At 40.8% G+C, this 21,991-nt stretch overlaps 1 protein-coding gene across 1 annotated transcript; it reads right to left on the minus strand.

Moving 5' to 3' along the window:
• Positions 1–984: 984 nt before the first annotated feature.
• snx19a (sorting nexin 19a) lies at positions 985–7,814 on the minus strand. Its single transcript, XM_053331700.1, has 13 exons — positions 7,764–7,814; positions 7,241–7,380; positions 5,214–6,728; positions 4,986–5,124; positions 4,805–4,905; positions 4,603–4,722; positions 4,011–4,129; positions 3,652–3,742; positions 3,415–3,547; positions 3,020–3,143; positions 1,715–1,899; positions 1,527–1,614; positions 985–1,310 (listed from the first exon to the last, which is right to left on the minus strand). Exons 3-13 carry the CDS (start codon positions 6,699–6,701, stop codon positions 1,181–1,183), a joined length of 2,718 nt encoding a protein of 905 aa, XP_053187675.1. The 5' UTR covers positions 6,702–6,728; positions 7,241–7,380; positions 7,764–7,814; the 3' UTR covers positions 985–1,180.
• Between the last annotated feature and the right edge of the window lie 14,177 nt (positions 7,815–21,991).

A 21,991-nucleotide genomic window follows, 5' to 3' on the forward strand; every position in this document is an offset into this window, starting at 1 on the left:
ACATGGTCTTCTGAAACATCTTGAAAAGAAACCGGAAAACACATTAATTTTGTAATCTTGGACTGAGTTAAACATTATTAGATCCAGTCTATTCAGTTCGTGTTCATGAATGACAATGTCTACAAAGCAATGGCCTAAAGCTGCTTGTAAAAGACACAGTACCATCTTCGTGACAGCTTTGTCGGTCAAATCTAAAGATATTTGCATATGTCTTGGGGAAAGTGGGGTTCTCTCACACTGTTTATTACAACACATTTAAAACGTATTGATTCAGTCAAAGTCAGCCTGAAGGTCTAAATGTCCCAAAATACTTTTATCAAAGCTCAAACTCTATGTGAAAATGACATGTACTAAGCCAAGGCATGATGTTAAAGGCACTGATTACATGGAAAAGATATCAGTTGACGGGGAAAAAAGAACAGAGTAAAAAATAATCACCATAAACAGACTCCTGAAAACATATTTTAAAGCCACTACAACAAAACAATTTGACAATAAGTCATCATCAACAGATTTAAAAATTGTTAAAAAAAAATTCAGATGAAAATCACAAACGTACTTGACACTGATGCAGTATAATAATTTTTTACAGCCTGTATGTAAAGCCTGGGAAAGATTTTAAGATCTGAACACATGAATAAATAAATGAATACATCACAACAAAAGTTGATTAAAGAAATGGTAGTTACAAACCATATGTCTGTTTTGCCTACAGGTATGATTGGCATAATTAAGCATTAACTATTACGTTTATATAGTTTGCACCAGATTCTATGAACCAATGGCACATACTGTAGGAAGAGCAGTTGATATTGATATGTTAGTGAGTCAGCTAGTTCACTTTGTGTGCTGATAATGATACTGCAATGATACTGCTGAAAACATTCACATTTTCCTATGCCCTTTGGGTGGCTACAGTTGTGGACAACAAGCCTATGTATAGCAAATATTTCCGAGCTGTACACACATTCCCAATCTTTATGTTACAGTAAGTCACGGGGAAGGGAAATTTATTATAAATCCCTAAGGTAGAGCCACATGACATCCTGTTGTTTGTGACCATTCACTTAATGACTCTATTCTGTGTTACCCAGGAGAATCTAGTGAACACATCACAATCCCCCACAGCATTCATCTATTGCTTACAACTGTGAGACATTAGAGTGTCATCATGTGCGGATCACAAGTGAAGACTGTCTCTCTCTGTGTCTTTAGCCAGACTCTGCAGCAGGGACCTCTGGAAGGCGTCATTACACGACTCAGGGATCAGAAACTCCAGCAGCAGGTCACAGATGCAGTAGAGCAGATGCCTGAACAGAGTCACACAAACACAGTTAATGACCCACAACATTAGAGATGATGATGATAATTAAATACAATATAATTTCTATTTCAGTGTGTGAGGTACTCATTACACAATTCCTGGTACAAGTGTTTGCTCTTACTATTTGGTTTCTGAGACCCTGCTTGTCTTGAAATAGCAGGATCTGACTTATGTTTACAGGACAGTTTGGTTTTTGACTCACTTGTTTATCTGACAGTCCTGTAAAGACTCCAGCATGGTCTCCAAGCTCAGCCTGTACTTTTCACTGCCCAGCATGTCAGTGATGAGCTCTGTTGAGTCACATATATATGAAACAAACCAGAGAGGACCAAACTGATGCAGGAACAATGAAAATAAGAATAGCATTAAAACATCCATAATATTGAATACCTGGAAGCAGCTGCATCAGACATTCCAGACATCGCTCCTTGGTTTCCTCTCTTTCTGCTGCACTGCGCTCTGGTCTTGGTTGAGCGGGCAGCGTGCCACCTGGCCATACAGCTTCCTGAAGCACTTGTAGGTAAATCACCCAGCAGGGGGCACTGGTAAGGTGTGCAACTCCTACATCCAACCATCTGAAAGAGAAATCAGTCAACCAATCAGTTTGTTTTTCTACCAGATCTCCGCCACTGCAGTATATGTTAGAAACATTCAGACATAAACACATATACTGTCCATGCAAATATGCTTTAACTTCCATTAATAACTAATTAGGAGAGAGGGAAACACATGTACACACAAACTTTAAAACTCCCAGAGGCATATTCAAGTCCAAAAATGGAAGCCAAGTTAATGACAGCAGAACACTAGAGATTAGACAAGCACAGTTCCCACAGATTGTGTGCGGTAAAGCAATCCTTTGGTAATTGTAGACAAGTCCTTGTTTAAATCTGTGGAGTACCCACTAGGGCATAAACATTGCATTTGAAGACCAAAAAATGTTTTGAGAAGAAATCAGGGTAAATATCACACAGAATTCACATCCCACAAACTATTTAGGAACAAACTTAAAACTTGTTGTCTTTGCTAGAAAAGGACTCAGTGGCTGGATATTGAGCTGTATGGATGAAAAATACAGCTCCAATGCCACAGTGTTACCGCTAGCTAAACACGTCTGCAGCCACATACCATATTTGAATAAGCAAGTAGTACTAATTACAATGAACTTATAACTGATGTATTTTCTATTGTAATGGCTGAATGATTTAAATAATCAATCAATTCACACATTTTCAGTAAACATGAATTTTAATGGAAAAATATGCCCTGATTCATGGAGTGGCATGAAAGGACAATCACAGGGAGATGGTTAAAAATCAAAAAATAAAAACATATAAGTGAGTCTGGTTCTGCCTGAGGTTTCTTCCTGTTAAAAGGAAGTTTTTTCTCGCCACTGTTGCTCATGTGGGAATGTTGGGTCTCTTTAAAGTTAAAACCTGAAGAGTTCGGTTTAGAACCTGCTCTATGTGGAAAGTGCCTTGAGATAACTTTGTTGTGATTTGGCGTTATACAAATAAAGATTGATTGATTGATAAGCTAATGCATTATAAAAATACACCATCTCATACATCTCACTTATCATCTCCGGGGTGTCTCAGGGTGTCAGGCACTGAGTTTTAAATTAACATGTTCTAACTGTATGTACTATTGAGAAATGGTTGTGAAAGCTACTGAGAAGCCAAAAGAAACACCTGCCTCTCAATGAAGGTGCCAAAGAGCAGTCTGATGGTCTTCTGTATGTTTTCAGTGCATAGCCAACTCCACTGGTCCTTCATCAGCAGACACAAGATGTTCAAAGCAACATCGGCCACAGCTGTGTCTTCAGTGCATACAGGAAAACATAGACACACACTAAATTTATAGCATCACAATTCTGGACACATCTTAAAATATATGAAATACAGACAAAACTTACAAACAGTGAGAGGGACTGCTAGGACCACTAATGCTAATGCCTCTACAAAAGTGGAGCTGTGCTGCACTCAAGTGGCAATGCACTGATATTGCATATTGATTTTCCTGGCCCTAATGTGGCTATTTTATTACATCCTGTTGTTATGGATAAAACTATGACAGAACATGATTTTTACCTGAAGTTTTCTTATCTTTTCCAGTCTGCCCACACCTCTGCTTGGCAGTCTCCTTCCCATTCAGTTCACATAAAAGTCTTTCCTGCTCCTTGACGAAGTTCTCTAGGCTGGACAGTGACATGCCATTGAGCACCTAAAGAGCCAAAAGCAAATGTGTCACCTGTGTCCAGCACCCCTTTCAAACACACATTTATCAATCAAAGATGGCACTGTAAATATATGTAACCTTCAACTTACAGCGCTGCCCTCACTGAAGCAGTATGTCACTTTAGGATGCAAGTCAGGTATATTGAGAGATGGGGACATTTTGCTTGGGAACATAAGCCTCCTGATGCACAAAACACACAAAAAAAGAAATCACTCATTACAGTCAAGTAACAAAATACTTCAAAAACAGCCCAAATTTGAGAGGCAGAAGAGTGACCAGTGATTTCTAACTTGTGGGTCAACAGGCCTTGAGGGTCTCAATTACTCCTTGATTGAACTTCTCAAACACATAGGGAAATGCAAACAAACTGAGGGGTCACATTGCTGTAAAATTATGGGGTCTCACACGATTTTTGAGAACTATTGTATTGGACTGATAGATTTCTCACCTGTATTTCTTGTTGTCCATCGTTCTTCCATCAGGGTCTCCTTCAAGGTCTTCAATTGGACTGAGGGGCTCAGGATGGGGGAAAGCTGTCTTCAATGTGTCTAAAGCATTTTCCATCATCTTTAATAGCAATCAAGATGGAGAAAAACACAAGACAATTACTAACCCCTTGAAGAAAAAATAAAATGCATGGATCATACTCTCCTGAATCTGCACTCCAAGTGGATGTATCACCACTACTCATGAATTATATTCAATAACCAAGTAACTTCCACAAGTTGCTGATGGTTGTCTAGCAACTGGTCGGAGCCAAGAAATTTTCAAAAAGGTACATAACCTTTTGTGTAACAGAAAATTATTGTTTTTACACTTAAGTTTTTGTACAGAAAAACGAGTTTAACGTGTTTGGTGAGCTTTGGAGGTGCTACAGCATACCATAGATATAGCAGCCATCTAGTGTCAAACTGTGCACATCCATCATTCTGCAATGAAACTCAAGAATCCAACTCAAGGAACAATAAGCAAAACACAATTCTGAGTGTAAAAATCTCAAAAAAAAATGCTCTTACAGTATCACTCAGATTCCTTCTCACCTTATCAATTCTTGACTTGACAAAAGGCTTTCTTCCAAAATATGTGCAAACATCAGTGTTTAGAGCCAAGAACTCCTGCATGTCCTCACTGTTGGCTGTCTCAGGAATGCTGTTTAATTGCTAGAAAATAAATCAATCAAACTACAGGACCATGCAAATAATTGTTGATCATGTAGAATTATGTTATCATCATAATACCTACTTTAAGGAATGTATCCAGTTGGTTTTTACGGGCTTCAACCTTCTCACTGTCAGGATTGCCAAATGGAAGATCAGGGAAAATTTTCTTTGGGCCTTTGACATCTGAAACACATAATATTGACTGACAATGATGTATCTGTCTTAGTATTCATGATCAAGTAAAGCAGAGCATCATTTCTCACTCTTGATTAATCTCTTGACTTCAGGCTTCTCCTCTAAACGTGTTTGCAAGTTGAGGAACTCGCTGTATCTCCGGTTGACAGTGTGACCAGCCACAGGTTGCAGAGTGCCATCGTTTTCAGCATCAGCCCCAGTTTCAAACTATGAAACATAAAGTAAAGGGTAATGTATGTGCAGCCAATAACACATATTCAAATATCTGTCGAACAGAAATGCACTTTTAATGATACCTTTACGGTGTAGAGAGTGTAAGGATGCGTGCCGGTGCCACGCTGCTCCTTTGCAGTGACTGTGCCAGCAATTTGCACATTCTGGATGGTCATAGGAGCAGCTGGGGTGTTCGTTGCATCAAAGTTGTAGGGGGTTAAACAAAGCCTTCTTGGGGGACAAGTTGGGGATTTTTCTTGGGCAATACCTGCTGGCCACTGGGAGTCCTCAGGCACCACCACCTTCGGCCCAATATTTTTAAGTGGACCAAAGCAGCCAACAGTCTCATCGTACTTTGAGGTCATCACATTGCAGAAGTTGGTTGGAGGCCCACATTCACAAAAGGTTGTTAGGTCATCGTCTGTGTCTGGTGCAATTAGGGAGTCCAGTGAAAGCACTTTGGACTCTGCTGAGTTGGAGTAGTGGCCAGATGTGAGTAAACAGCAATTCACTTTGCATGGTGTGAGCAGACCTGCATGGCAACCTTGGACTTTCCCAGCAGATGCCAGGCTAACCATGCTGCCCTGTGAGGAATCACTCTGAAAGATTGTACTCTGGCTCTGCAGGTCATCAAGGTCAGAGATGCTACTGTTGGTGAGACCCAATTGATCAGAGGATGACAGTGACGGGCAGGTGGTCCAAGACTCTTTCTGAATCTGGAATCTGTACAGGGCACCTACAGGGAGCTCATCCATATTGATATCCTGTGGCTCTCTGGACCTGGTGAATATGTCTACGATGGTCTGGTTAAGCCAGTCAGGATCAGAAACCCTGCTTATGAGCGGCAGCAGCACATTGCAGGTGATGAGTTCTGTGACCATGTAACCTCCAGTCCTGGTTTCCATCTGAGGGTATGGAACAAGCACATGTAAGACAAGGTTAACTAGAGCTCTTGAGTAGCTGAGCTCAGCGGCTGCGCTGCTGACAGCTGGGTGAGGGGTGTCTACTTTGCTGTAGAGGTGCCAGAGAGGGATGCTCTCCCTCTGTGTTGACTGTATCTGCCTTGCCGTCATGTAGCTCTGCAGGTGACAGCCATATAGTTCGAGAAGCCGTTGAACCAGCGCTTTTCTGTCCACTCGCCTTGCTCGCTCCTTCAGTTCCATCACTGACTCTAGCATCGAATTGCATACTGCACGTTCAAACTCTCCCTCCACCTCTGGCAGCAGAGTGCGATACCATGAGGACACAAAATCCCGCATCGCTTTGTGGACGGCACTGTGGATCTCATGGTTCAACCTCCACTCATGTTCAGGTGAATACAGAGGTGGATTCACTTTGCCAAGTGGCAAAAAGTGCTCCAAGTGGAGGAGGCTGTTGGCATCCAATACAGCACGGGACCCAAGCCAACCTCCGAGGACCACCAAGAGACTGGTGAAGATGCAGAGGAGCCAGACGTTCACAAGAAGATGGAAGAGGACAAGCCATGCCAGCAAAGCTCCGAACCCTAAGAGCCTCCGCTGCCCGAGTAACTCTGAGAGAGTCCAGTGATTAGAGCTCTTTGATGAATGCATTATAATCAGTAGGTGAAATGTGTCCTGCTAAGAAAAGATATGCACAGAAACAGATTACACATTTCTATCTTGTCACAGAAGAAGGAACAAGAATGAAAGAGATTACTGCTGATTGCTTTATCAGATGCATAAACTCCAAACAGCAATCCTCACATAAATAAGCCAGTTTGAACTGAAACAATTATGACTTTAACTACCCCCCACTGTGTAACACAAACATAATACATGTGAATTCAAACACTGACAAAAACAGCCATGCTCACTCTCTGCTTTATCAGCCTGTATTATTTATAAAATGTATGTCCATGTACAAATAAACATCACTTAAACTGTGTGCTTATGAGAGACTGTTTCATTATTTCTTACTTAGTTCAATCGTATTTTGACTAAACGTCCGAACAAAATGCCACTAGAACTTGTTTACAATATAACGTTATTCAAATTTAGTTAGTACTTACTGATATGGGACTGTTCAATTAGGCTATTAAGAATATTCATTCCTGTTGCCAGCTGACAGACAATAATATAAAATACGGTACCTGACAGGTTATAGGAGCTGCAGGTCGTGTGTGTCCTCCTCCTCCTCCTTCTCACGGCCATTGCTTTAATCCTCCAACAAAGATTATCTGGATCAGAAGGCCCATATGGACAGTTAGCTGTTGTTAGGTGTCCACCTGACCTGCCAGTAAGAAAACACACAGCACTTTACTGCTTAGCTGGTCTAGATTTATTTAGTCTGTGAAACAATAATCCAAATAGGTTACTACTCTTATGCAGCATGGAGTTACTGTGTAAAAGGCTTCATCCAGCAGAGGTGTGTTGTGGAGCATTGTGTGTTGCTTGTGTGCATCTTTACACTGAATTAGTTGTGTGACTTTGATTAAACTTTTGTACAGTAGGCGTTTCCCCCATTTAACCTACTATTCAGGCTTAACATAAAGCTTCAGCTTTGGGTGGCTGCCTAGCTTTTTTTATAATCATGTACAGTATAACATGAGCAGGCCCTTTGTGGTACATCCCAAAATTAGCTCTAATTCGTTCATTCAGTCTTTAAAAGGCTACCTGTTCTGTCTGACCAACACAAGGAGTGCTGGCTACCTTTACTGTTAAAATTGCTTTGTATAACCATATAATAATAATACTAAGGATGATAATATTAGTAATAACAGTGTAGATATATTATAATAAACCTTAGTCCTCATCCCTGGGGAACGAAAAAATAAACTACTGTAAGAAAGAACAATCATAGCATAATGTTAACTTATTTCTTATCAAAACATAATTAGCTATTATTATCATTTAATATTATCAACCTTTATTTCTGCATCGAGGGGCCTTTGAGAGTGTGCTCTCTTTTCTAAAGCCGCCCTACAGAACACGCAGAAAATTAAACATAATTTACAGTGGACTTAACTCAAAGTAATACACAACAAGATTAACAGCAAACATACAAACAGAGACAACATTCAAAGACATTTAATCAAACATTAAAAAACAGGCACATTCACACTCCACTAAACCTGCCAAAAGGCATTTGAATAAGATAAGCTCTTGCACTGTTCAACTTGTGTGGAGTAAAGGGGGGAACCCAAAACCGATTATCATTTTACTTTCATTTATTTCATTTCATTTCAGTGTGTGATGCTTTAAATTAGGACCCATGACAAATAAATAGTTCCATTCATTATAACTGCATACGTAAAATTGGGCGCTTTTGACATTGGTATTTAAAAACGCAAAAATAAAAATAAAATAAAAAATACTAATTGAAACAGAAACAGAAAATGACGATATGAAGTCAAGTCAAGTCAAGCTTTATTTATAAAGCAGATTTTAAAACAACCTCAGTTGAACCAAAGTGCTGTACAGGTATTAAAATACAATATAATCATACACAAATATAATAATAAATAAAAACAATAAAGGAATAGTAAGAGCTCAATTTAAAAAAGAGTAAAGTAAAAGCCAATGATTCTCCCCTAGCTGGGACTGAACGCCAAGAAGAAAAGATGGGTTTTCAGCAGTGTCAACAGACTGTGCAGCTCAAAGCTGGAAAGGTAGGCTGTTCCACAGCTTGGGGGCCGCCACTGAGAAGGCTCTGTCCCCACGAGTAGAGAGTCTGGACCGAGGTACAGCCAGGAGCAGCTGGTTTGTCGACCTAAGTGCTCTGGAAGTTCTGTGAGGCTGTACAAGCTCTGATAAGTAAGATGGCGCCAGACCATTTAAACACTTAAAAACAATTAATAAAACCTTGAACTGGATCCTAAAATTAACAGGCAGCCAGTGCAAAGATGCAAGGACAGGACTGATGTGATCATGCCGTTTCAATCCAGTCAGCAGGTGGGCGGCTGCATGTTGGACTACCCTATGGCTATTAACTGACAGATGATTGGATAAAAACTGACTCTTGGCAGTTTTAACAGCTTTCTGATACTGCAATAGACTGTAGATGATCTTTCTTCCACTTCCTCTCGGCGCGTCTACATACACGCCTCAAAGTGCGAGTGGTGTCATGGCTCTGTTACTGGCTTAGGGCGTTTACACCTAAAAGGAGCCACCAAATCTAATATGTCAATGCAAGTACAATTAAAAGTGTCTAAAAGCTCATCAGGAGTACCATAATGATCTTGAGTAGCATAGAAAATGCTGCAGAAAACTCAGAAGCAGTTGAAGGTTTAATTGTGTGCAGACAGTGGTTCGCGGCGCACAGTTTCACATGGGAGAGAGGCAATGTAATATTAAATAAAACAGCAAAGTGAGGGGACATATGCATGTCACAAATCTCACTGACATTTAACTGTAGACTAAAGGATAATATAAGGTCCAATGTGTATCCATTCTCATGTGTTGGATCAGATACAGACTGAGTAAGGTTAAAAGAGTCAATGAGATTCAGAAAGTATTTGTTTTATTAGAAACAAACTGAATGACAAAGTCTTGGAAAATTGTAATGATAGAATAAAACACTTATGAGATATGAATAAAAGTGGGCTACCTCTGGTACCTCAATGGTACAGTAGGAGCGACTTAAAATTTAATATTCAACATTCATTTGACATTCAAAATACAAACCTATTATGCGCTTCAACCATTTGAGTGAATGATATCAAACCAACTGTATAACATACAGACTAATATTCCTCATGTGCCACAAGGCTTATTTTTCAATTATATCTTTTCTTCAATTTTTTACAATTACAATAAATAAAGTTATGTGTAAAGTCGATATTTTAGATCAAGGTCAGTCATTCTGTTCTGATGTGTGGTCAAATTTGTCCCTAAAGATTTTTGGAAAAGAAAATTAAAAAAACAAGAAATGGCTCCACTGTCTATGGACATACAATTGGCGAGATATTAGGGGAAAGGTCAAAGCAAAATCATGTAATTCAAAAGGTCTGGAGTTATCCACTGATGGAAACATGTTACATGATACATGTTCCACTCAGTGACTCAGAGCAAGAGAGGGTGAATACAGAAGAAGAGGTGAGAGGTGCAAGTAAGAGGCACAGCAAAAAGATCAAGATTCTGCCGAAAGTCAAAAGGAGGTAGCTGAAGAGACCAAAATGTCAAAATCGCGAAATCTGTGGTCACAGGAATGAGTGCAGAACACTACAGACGACTGTGCACCACTACAATTTCAGAAATTGTGTCAGGAAACCTGACAGAAAGTCTCAATAAGAGAGAGTAATCACTGCAGAAGTGCAGAAAAGCAGCCTCCTGAAGACAAAAGAAGAGTCCTTTAGTATGCTATGGCCTTGCCAGGACATGGTCAAGATGCTCCGCCTCTCCCACTTTCTGGCTGATGCAGTTTATTTTGAAATTGTCTAAATATACTTCTCTCAGGGTGCATAAGGTTGAGATGGATTATAGGTGGACATTAATTCAGCAATTCAATTATCCAAAGGCAACAGAACTGGACAGACACAGTGCTACAGAGGTATGCCACAGACAAAAGACAGAGAAGAAGGAGCAAGGCCAAACTGTAATTGGATTGTAAAACACAACATTCTCCACAAAAAAAGAAATCTCGGAATGAATCAGAAAAATGCATGGTTCCCTCAAAGGAAGATACACTGAACATATCCTCTGACATCAACTTCCAGAGGACGTCCTTATCAGACCACTCTGTCCCAAAAAGAATATGGATTTAGCTGTAGAGAGATGGGCAAAGCGGGGTTCCCAAAGACAAACTGACAAATCCAAATACTATGCCGCACCTAAAAAGAAAAGAGAAATAGAAAGAGAGCAGGACAAAAGAAGGCAAAAAGACATCAGAAACAGAGACAAGAGTAAAGCGGAAACAGAAGAGCAGAGCAAAAGGAGTAAAGACAACATGAACAGAGACGAGAGTAAATGTAAAACAGGACGGCAGAGAAAAAGAAGGAGAAATGACGTCAGAAACAGAGACAAGAGTGAAGCGGAAACAGAAGAGCAGAGCAAAAGAAGGAGACATTACTTCACAAACAGATACAACAGGCACAGAGAAACAGAAGTGGATCATCCAGATTCATTTGTGGTCTTAGTGTTCCACCCAGTGGAGAAAACTTGTAATGACTCATGATACCTGATGAGGAAAAGGTGCCTCAGTTTTCTGTGTCTAGTTCAAGTTTATTGACTGTATTGTGTTTTTAGATATGTGTGCAGTCTGTCAGCTATTTCACTGACAATACTGTCAAAGTCTAGATCAAACACTAATTACAAGAGCATGACCTACAAACATATCTACAGGTTTCACTGGAAATAAGTTCCTCTCCTGTTTGACTCAAAGTGTTGGCAGTTCATTTCAGTTGCTCAGTCTACACAAACAGACAGAGGGAGAGAGTGAGTGTGTGTTTGTAATGTATATCTACTTATTGCAGTGTCCGATAAATACCCGGGTCTGAAGGCATCTAAATGCCCCTAACCTTTCCACTTCGCCAAGGCCCGACGTGCGCAAGGGTGCGAGGTCCCGCCCAATGCTGCTTGCAGCTTCACTTTTTTTTTATCATACACACCAATGTGCAGGGATGACATTCCAGCTCCACCAGAGTAAATCAGATAGGATCGGGTAGTTCTCAACAATCTCTGCCAGAGTAGGTGATTGATTAGATATCCAATATCTTCGGTGGGAGTAGGTTTTGTCCATACCCATCTTGATCGATGAAAGGTTCTCAGGACTAGGCTTCATCCTCTTGATCACGGTTATCCATTCTTGGACAAACTCATCACTTTCTGTTACTTCTTCCAGTCTAAGAGTAACCTCAGATGAGCGACTACCCCTTTTCTGAAAGCGACGCTGATCATCTCTCAGTTTTCGGCGGATGTTCCTCAGTTTGTCCTCCAGAAAGCCAGTGTGGCTTAATGTATCATAGAAGTGTTCCTTCACAACACAGAATACAAGTATAACACAAAAAAATCAGTAATCTTATGAGCTACTATCAAAATGAATCAACGAGCATGCATGTTTCATGCTACTCTTAAAAATATTCCCTTACATATCCTTCATTTTCTTCCTCCATCTTGATCTGAAGTGACGGGAACAGTTCAACAATGGTTCTGGCAAGGATTTTTTTATCAGCACTTACTGGATAACTGAGATAAAACACAATGAACAGGAAAATGGACACATTAACATTGTGCATATTTTCATTAAAGCTCCTCTAATCCAAAATAAAAAGTGACAACGTCTACTTACAATCCCCTTTTTTCAACAAGGTAGCTGACGGCAGTTGTGACCACTGCCCTTCTCCATTTTTCTGTGAGGGTTCCATTCTCCTCGTAGAATGCCAAGATCCTCGGATCTTTTTGTTGTAGGTGGCGTTTCACACTCTCACTGCCAAGGTCATTGGCTGCTGTTGAAATCTGAAGGAACATTTCATATACACAGTATTTTAGCTTAAAGCTACCCTTACCTTTGTTACATTTTTTTGTTTAGGTTAAAATACTATTAATAAGGTAATGGTACTCTAAAATCTTAGAGAGATCCACCAGGCATAGAAACTCATTATTATTCCATTCTCATAATATTCTGTGAAAACTCCAACCAATCATATCATTCAGACCGAATGAATTAATGATATTGAACAAACATACCTGCTGTACTTCTGTTTCCTGCATGTTTCCAGCAGTGGCACTGACATCACAAACCTCTGATTGAATGGACTTGAATAGAATTTGGAATTTATCGATGTTTTCAACATGACAGTTCACATCAATATCAATATACTCATTAAAAACTGAGCAGAACTTAAGAATTCTGGTAATTTCTGCTTTGCACGACAGTGCAGATGCACAAGCCTCAGTGATGTTCTGGACAGTACAGAAAGTGTCCATCCTCTTGCATATTTCTTGGCCATCCAGGAACACAGTCGTGAGGGATTTGGGAGGATCCATTCTTCTACATGTGCACAAACAAAAATATACAGTGACAAAACAAAATGAACACAAATTGAATTTCTAAATACAACACCAAGTTGACAACTGAATGACTAGAACTAAATTTAAAATAATAACAATATAATCACAGCCTTATAGCAATCACAATAATACAGCATACCAGTTATAGAATCAACCAGTGCAGTTTTGTCAAATAGCTTGATTGAAACTGCAGATGCCTTTTACTTACCATCAAGCCTTAACTTGGTTATGCTACCCAACTTAAGAAATAGTGCCAGCAACTTGTGGAAACAAGCCTGCAAAATTAAAATGCCAAAATGAATGTATTAATTTAATTACAAACCAACAGACTTTGTATACACAGCATAACTGGCCAAACAATGCAGGTAAAATTACCTATTACTATTACTACCTATTACAAACAGACGTCAAAAGCTAGGATTGCAGGCAACAATTTGGCACCAACCTCAGAATGACCTTATGTTAGCTTTGGATAGCTCACAAGAAAAATGAAGTAGCAGCTAGCTGCTATGTTTATTTATTTTATATCGTGCCATAAGCTTATTTGAATCAATAGATTTGGTCCAACATAATACTGTACTGTTAATATAATAACCCCAATGATTATCTCCCAGATAACGTATTAGATAAATTACAATGTTATATAAGCACTTATTATCTGCATACCAGCATAAAGTTAAAGTTCGTTAGCTACTGTGCAGACAGAAGGGGAATGATAAAACATGGCATTTATACTGTGATACACTTGTCGAAAACCCACTTATGTTTTTGTTGTGCTTTACAATTCGTGTGCTTCTTTCGTATGCCAGATAGCTTTACCAGAGACATTATAATAAGAGAAGAAGAAGGACTTTGGCTTTACCCACTACTTGTTTTTTATAAACTACAGCAAGAATAACTGAAAAACGTTAAGCAAACAAAATGGCGCCACCCGCATAACAGACTTTAGCTAGGTTCAAGTCCAACCCAGTTCTAACCCAGTTCGCGCAATTATGGTTGTCCTCACTCACTTAAATATTCGTATAATTGTCTCAGAAAAAATATCTTCTGACGAGACTCAATGTTTTGAATTTTATCTATCACGGCGTCGACATTAGTCGAGGTCCATACTGCTATTTTAGTACAGTTAGCAATATGGCTAGCTGTTGCATAAAAAGCTAACATTCACGTGCACACCCGTTACAGTCACAAATCCACAGCAAAACTACTACTAACCATGCTACTAACACATACAGGGGTTTCCTTTAAGATACAAGAAGGTGCATATAGACAGAGACATTATAATAAGAGCCTTAGAAGGACTTTGATATAGACTGCAACATCGACTTTGCATCGATGATGTAGCTGGTGTAACTGGAGACATAGGGGTTATGCCCCGCCCACTTTTCAAACGTTTTTGGTTTTTTTTCTCACAGCATCGTCAGGGCTGAGGATCACACAGACAGCCTGCTTCTGTGGCTTCTGTGGGTGATTTCACTTGGCTCAATATGAAATCATATCAAACATATAAATAAAATACAATTATTCTTTCAAGTCCTGGCTATCAGTCCCTATATTTAAAAACTACAGAAAGTAAGACAACTTTTTCGTATTGCTACATATTTTAATACTACACAGAATATATATATTTAGGCCTTTAATATGATATACACACACACACACACACATATATGTATATATATATATATATATATATATATATATATATATATATATATAATTATTTCCTCTTCCATCTCACCATAGTCCCTAAATGTTTATAAAATACATGAAATGGAATTCAAATTGAAAACATTTTTCTGGCGGATGACCCCCCCCCCCCCCCCCCCCCTTTTTGTACAACCCCCCCCAGCTGATTGGCCAATGCTCATGACACAATTTTGTGTAGAACTTTCCCCTCAGGGAAATACTGAAATTTAACACAACATTTGTTGAAATCATCATTGCACAAAGAATGTGTTGATTTCCAACACATTTGTTTTCAGAGTGTAGTAACTCAACACTTGTTTCCAAAAAATACTACACTTAAGATTTCACGATTAGGCTACTGACAAGATCCACCTTACAAGTAATTTTACATGAGGAGACACACGCCTATGTATAGTGGTAAAAAATTGACGAAACGATATATTATATTATTATTATATATAAATAAGCCTTGTGGCCTTGTGGTTTGACAACGTTTAAACTCAAATGGTTGAAGCGCATAATAGGTTTGTATTTTGAATGTCAAATGAATATTAAACTAACTTAATGTCGGCGTCTGAGCGGTTAAGGTTAGATGTGTGCAGTGGGGAAATGTTTGTTTAATTTATTACACAACAAGAAAGTAAACAACTACTAGTTGGGTCATATATAGCAGTTCCGTGACCGTGGAGAGCGAAGGTTCGTTTCTCACTGGATTTGTCATCTATAAAGGTTAAAGAATAAAATTAGCCGGGGTGCCCCTCACAAAAATGTGGGGAAATTTTGTGAGACCCCTATATTCAAAATGGCCGCCGTCGGCCAAGCTGAAAAATTCACTTTTTAATGGTTTTGCCCACACTGCTGCATAATACATGGTTTCTGGGACTATTTGGGTCAAGAAATTCATAAATGATGTCGATTTATTGATTTGACCTATTTTTGACCCTCAAATTCAAGATGGCCGCCAATATTGGGGTCTTTACATGTCAATTTTTCAAAATCGTCATAGAGCCTTAATATTAGGCTCAAATGAAAGCTCTGCTCATACTGAGTTCAGTTATGGACAGTAACATTACAAGTAGGCTACGCAGAAGTCATCTCACAAGTAAAAAAGATTTAGGTTTGTGGTTGATGAGAAACAAACTTTGCTGATGTTATTAATAATGTGAACTGTGTAGACCAATTTGTCCCATCATTTCATTATGAACTGGAAAATAATTTAACACTTCCGAATATCATACAATGTCTCTAAAGTTGTCTTCTGCAGTAATTCAACAAAGCATACCTCACTCCCAATCAGTGAGGTATGGATGTCAGTTGGATAGCCACATCCAACTGATAACTGATAACTGCTACTTAACTCTCTAACTGTTACGTTTCCATGGTTTCATGTCACTGGAAAATTCCTTGCTGCATTGAGACACTTTGTTTGAGGTAAGTTCTTATATACTCAACATTATTCACTTGTCCAAAGAGAATTTTATCATTATGAATGTATGACAGCAAAGAGATAATGTTATGTGTAGAAGTTATCATTGATAATTAGTGTTAGCTAAGACAGCTGTCTCAACTTATGTCAACTGACATATGTCAACTGACATAATCCAACTGCTTGTCATGAAAAAAGCATTACATAGCAACATATCTAATTAGTTTTATCTAGCATTAAAGTCTGTGTAAAGTAAGAATAAATGTGTTCTGAGTTTGACATACCACAGAAAAGTGTGTTGTTAACCACCCTGCCAAATTTGAATGAATAAGAAAAAAGGCCAAATATGTGAAATTAGGCTTCAAAGTTGTATAAAAATCAGCCTTTTTCTCTTCTCCCAAACGCTGTGGGCGTGGCCGCTGAGTCCGCTGAAACCCCACCCCCTACGAAATGTCACCTGTCAATCAAAGTCACCACCTCTACCGGAAACATGGACGCTACATCTAAGAGCTTTCTGCCTCTAGCTCAGTTGCTAGCTCGGCGTCTAACTCGGCTGCTAACTCAGCCGCTAACTCAGCTAACTGGCAAACTGTAGACTGTAGTAGTAGTAGTAGTGTTACATGTAGTAACAATAACTCGCCACTAGGCAGGTTAACCACTAAGGAGAGCGGCCTGTTTTCTGTAACCATTTTGCAACATGTATAATGTGTTTAGAAGCAAATCATTTATTTGCCTTCACACAGTCTTTAACATCATAACCAGCAGTTCTGACAAGCTAGCTAGCTACTTATAGGATTAGGGTTTGCAACACTGCTAGTTTCAGCTCCAATAGGCCTACCCTAGCTAGATAGCTGATGACAAGCTTCTATTGGTACTCTACAATAGTTTTTTTTCTTCTCTTTTTCAGGTTTATGTGAAACCTGTCCAATGTCCTATCAATGTGTGCTGAAATGTGGCAAGCCTTGTGAGTCATCTGATAAAATCAACCAAGGAAAATGGGACAGCTTACAATCCAAAGCCAAAAACTGGTCAGGGTTTGACAAATTTGGTCATGTTTACACCACCATTTCGTGGCAAGATGGGCCAGGGAATCATTACATACATCAATCATGTTATATCTCAATCTCATCTTCAGACAAGCTTGAAAAAGCCAGACGGCGCACAAACAAAAAAAGTGACATTGCTCAGTGTTCAAGTTCTGAAATTTCAGTTCAGAAGGCTGACAAAGAGTCAGAGGGACCATCACCAAAGCGCCTGCGTTCATCTGTGGGTGGGCCTCTCCATGACAAGACAAAGTGTGTGTGGTGCATGCAAGGTGAGGACATGAGGCATCCAAATAGAGTGCGCAGCAAGCTGTTCAGAATCAACACTCAGTCAGCATGGCGCGCCTTCAAGCGCCACACAGTCCTTATAGAAGATGAGCAGTTGAGGGACCGTCTCACAAGGCTCATTGAGTCAACATCAGCACTGTCAGATCCTTTTGCAAATGACATCATGTACCACCATGTCTGTTGGATGAAGCACATCCACCATACACATTTCAAGCCAGATGATGCAATGCATCTCCAGAGTGTGTCACTCACAGAGGCAAAGAATTTGTTCTTTAGACATGTTGATTCTGTCATCTTTACTGAGCGTGAGATCCGTTCATTACAGTCTCTTTTAACAGACTACAAATGCATAGTCAGTGAGTATGGCTATGCAGTAGGCGATGTGAAATCATCTTACGTCAAGGACCTGCTCATTAATGAGTATCAAGAGAAAATTGGCTTTAAAGAGAGAAGTGAGCTTAACAAAAGCGAGTGGGTCTATGATGTTGGGGGAGGAGGTGACTACATTGAGGCTGCGGTCTCATCCCTTGGCATCAGCGATGAGCAGCTCCTCCAGAACTTGGCACCACGGCTATCGAAGATGATCAAAGACACACCTATTGTTCCCTGGCCACCTTGCATTGATCATCTTGAGGAAGATGAACAGTTGTGTGAGTTGCTGTTGAAGCTTTTGACTTGGCTAAAACAGCCTCAGAGAAAAAATGCCGACCTCAGCCCAGCCACACTCAGTCTGGCCTCCATGATCACCTACCACATTACTGGACAGCGCACTATCACTGCTATCAACCTGGGTGTAAATGTCCATGGCATGACTCGGAGTAAAGATTTGGTAGACACTCTACACAAGAGTGGTGTCTGCATCAGCTACGCAGACACGCTGCTCCTTTATGACCACTGGGCTTTGATGGATATAGAGGCATCAGCAACCTGCCCACAGGAGATTGCAGATGGCAAGCCAGCTATTGTTATTATCGACAATGATGACTTCAAGACTGACACCCTGACAGGCAACTCAACAGGAGCTCATCGAACAAATGTTATGTATGTGCAGCCAGAGAGCTATAACAAGAAAGCAGATGAAGTTCCTGCTTCAAGGCTCTCCAAGAAGAAAGAAATCTCTACACAGCTGAGGCAGAAGTGTGCAGAGCTGACAAAGGTCCATCAGTACAGATGCCCACCTGGTAGCAAGAGTGAGCCACCAGCTCGTCCCATGGTAGATCTACCAGTGAATGGCACAGCTTCACAGCGTGCTCGCTCTGTCATACATGCATTGTCTCGCATAGACACTGATGGTTCAAGACCACCACCTCAAGAGCAGCGGGTTCCGGGATACAGTGGTGCTCAGTCCTGCCATCATCTACCACACAACAAGAGCAAGCCTTACTACCACACAACCTACAATGAACCTCCAGGCAAGTCAGTGGTGCATGACATTATGGTTAAACTAGTGAATGCCATGCACAAGAAGAATATTCCATTCTCCTTTCTCGTTGGTGACCTGCCCACCTACAAGACGATCGTTCAGCTCAAGGCAGAGAATGCGCAAATGTTCAAGGACATTGTCCCAATCCTTGGTGCTTTTCACCAGCAGATGTCCTACATCTATGCTATCTACAAGAGATTCAAGGGATCTGGAATGGCAGACACTCTTGTTACAGCAGGGGTAGTAGTGGAGGGGTCTGTAGACCAAGCACTACGAGGGAAGCACTACAGGCGGGGTGTGCGCTGCATCCTGCTCTGGAGAGAGGCTCTGATCCATAAACGACTAGCAAAGATTCTTGAGTGTGAAGAGCTATCAGAGGACGTCAAAGAGAATCTCAAGACCCTGCGCAATGCACTCACAGAAACTCAGGAGGCTCTACAGAAAGCTCACAAGGATCTTGAGGAGGATGGTGATGTAAAGGAGCTGATCACCAGAGTTTATGCGAAACTTGGCACAGACATGGGGGACTTTTGGGTCTCATTCCTAGAGATGACCGACCCACTTGTACAATGTCTTGATGCATGTCATGCAAGAAATGGTACAGAGTACCTACTGTCAACATACAACATGCTGCCTGGACTGATGGCATATGACAACCATGATTATGGAAGGTGGTTGCCAGATTATTGGGCAATGCTCTCTTCGCTGTCAGATGAGAAAATTGCATTCTTCAACCTTCACTTCACCCAGTCAATGACCGGGCTACCTTACTCCTGTCAGCCACTCGACCTCTGGATAGAAACAACTATGAATCTGAACTCGAAGCTAAAGCAAGGATGGATTCAGCTTCTACAGAATGAGAAGCAACTGTTCTCAACAACTAGAAATGCAAACAACGTTGCAAGGGTGAAGTCTACAGTGAAGCAGAGCCTCAAGTGCCAGCACCGCCATAGGAAGCATGTTGAATGCCAGCCAGCAAGGATGAAGAAGGATGAGCAGGCAGTTCAGGACCTGCTGGCATGCATGAAGGATTTTGAAGCTGAGCCCTTTGACATCTCTTCACCTACACTGAGGTCGCTACAGTCTAGCCTGGTCGCCTCACCAGAGTTAGTGCATGACCTAAAGACTGCACTTCCAGATGGCCAAGCTCAGGTTGAAACCTTCCTGCAAGAGCGAGTGTTCAGAAAGATCAAGCCTCTCACTGCAACCATCCACAGGAATAAGAGGCGAAATTTCGCTGGAGAAATTATCTGTACACCATCTGGTGCTCATATGAAAGTTGCCCATATGGAGAGATCGGGACTGGCAGCCCTAGTGGACCTTGCAGAGGGATCAGGAATGATCCAACTTGAGTCAGCCCTTGAGAGGAGAGTGACTGAGGATTGCCTTACACTCTACAATGTAGATGGGTCAATGCGGAAGACTGCGAAGAGCAAATTGTTAGAGCTCTTCAAGCTAGACCCAGTAAGTGAGAAACCAAGAGACCACGTTAGCCTTGTGGACATGGGGCTGATCTGGCGACTTGCCACCCCCACACCTGAAGACCGTGAGTCTCGGAAGCGGGACGGCTCAGAGTATCACTGGGGTGACTACTTGGATAAAATCTGTGCTATGATCTTCTCACGCCACGCCAACGCATACCTCATCATCCTTGTCAATGACATATATGACCTTCCTTTCAGCATCAAGGATGATGAGCATGATCGTCGGGCAGCAAAACATCTAAAAGGCCCAAATGTTTTCCCCAAGCCCGAAGACAGGTTCCCAGGTGCTGCTGAGTTCAACCAATTCATGGTTAATTCTGGAAACAAGGTCAGACTACAGAAACTTGTAAAGGAACAGCTGAAAAGACGAGTGGGTCAGGTGCAGGGTGACATCATATACTGCGAGGGAGAAACATCAACCAACCTGAGCACTAGCATGGCTAATGGGGACTATGTCTTCAGACATCCAGAAGCAGATACAATGCTGCTCTCTGCCTATGCAAAGGTGAGAGCCAGTAGGTACACTGGACCTGTTGTTCTAGACTGCGAGGACACAGATGTGTATGTCCAAGCAGCTTATGTCTCGCAGCAAGTCAGAGGTGATCTGCTGATTAAACACAAGCATGCCTTAATCAACTGCCGTGCCATGCTCTCGGAAGAGGTTGCAGATATCATCATACCTCTCCATGTGATCACTGGCAGTGACCACACCTCAGGGTTCTATGGGCATGGGAAGAAAAAGGTGTTGGAGAAGGTAAAGATGAATTCTGAGGCAAGAGAGCTCCTGGGACGAGTGGGTGAGAGTCTTGAATTAGAACAACAAGTCAGAGCGGATATGAAGGCATTTGTCCTCTCCATTGTTTATGCTGAGAGTGCAGATGTGAGCTGCGGCCAGGCCAGAGTTTCCAAATGGCGAAAACTGAAGAATAAATGTACAGTACAATCCGTCTCCCACCTGATGATGACTCTTTAAATCTTCATATGGAAAGGACAAACTACCTTACATATTGCCAGCTCCATTACAACCTGCAAGAGCATCCTTCTCCCATTGGTCACGGCTGGGAACTAGTGAATGGAAAGTGTCGACCAGTGCGTCACACCCTGCCCCCTTTGCCCCAGCAGCTCACACCTCCTGACTGCTCAGATGAGAGTAGCAGTGATGAAGAGAGGAGTCAGTGTGGAGATTCAACAGATTCAGATGGAGAGCCTCTTTAGTTAATTCAATAAATAAATCATAATAAATACATAATTAAAAATGTTAATACAAACAACTCCAAGCTAAAGAATCTTCTCTGTCTCCCTGCATTCATTGGTTCCACCCCAGACATCTGATGACCTATGTGTAAGTTGTAATGTTACTGTCCATAACTGAACTCAGTATGAGCAGAGCTTTCATTTGAGCCTAATATTAAGGCTCTATGACGATTTTGAAAAATTGACATGTAAAGACCCCAATATTGGCGGCCATCTTGAATTTGAGGGTCAAAAATAGGTCAAATCAATAAATCGACATCATTTATGAATTTCTTGACCCAAATAGT

The sequence above is a fragment of the Scomber japonicus genome, chromosome 13, assembly GCF_027409825.1.
Source record: "Scomber japonicus isolate fScoJap1 chromosome 13, fScoJap1.pri, whole genome shotgun sequence".
Lineage (NCBI taxonomy): Eukaryota > Metazoa > Chordata > Actinopteri > Scombriformes > Scombridae > Scomber > Scomber japonicus.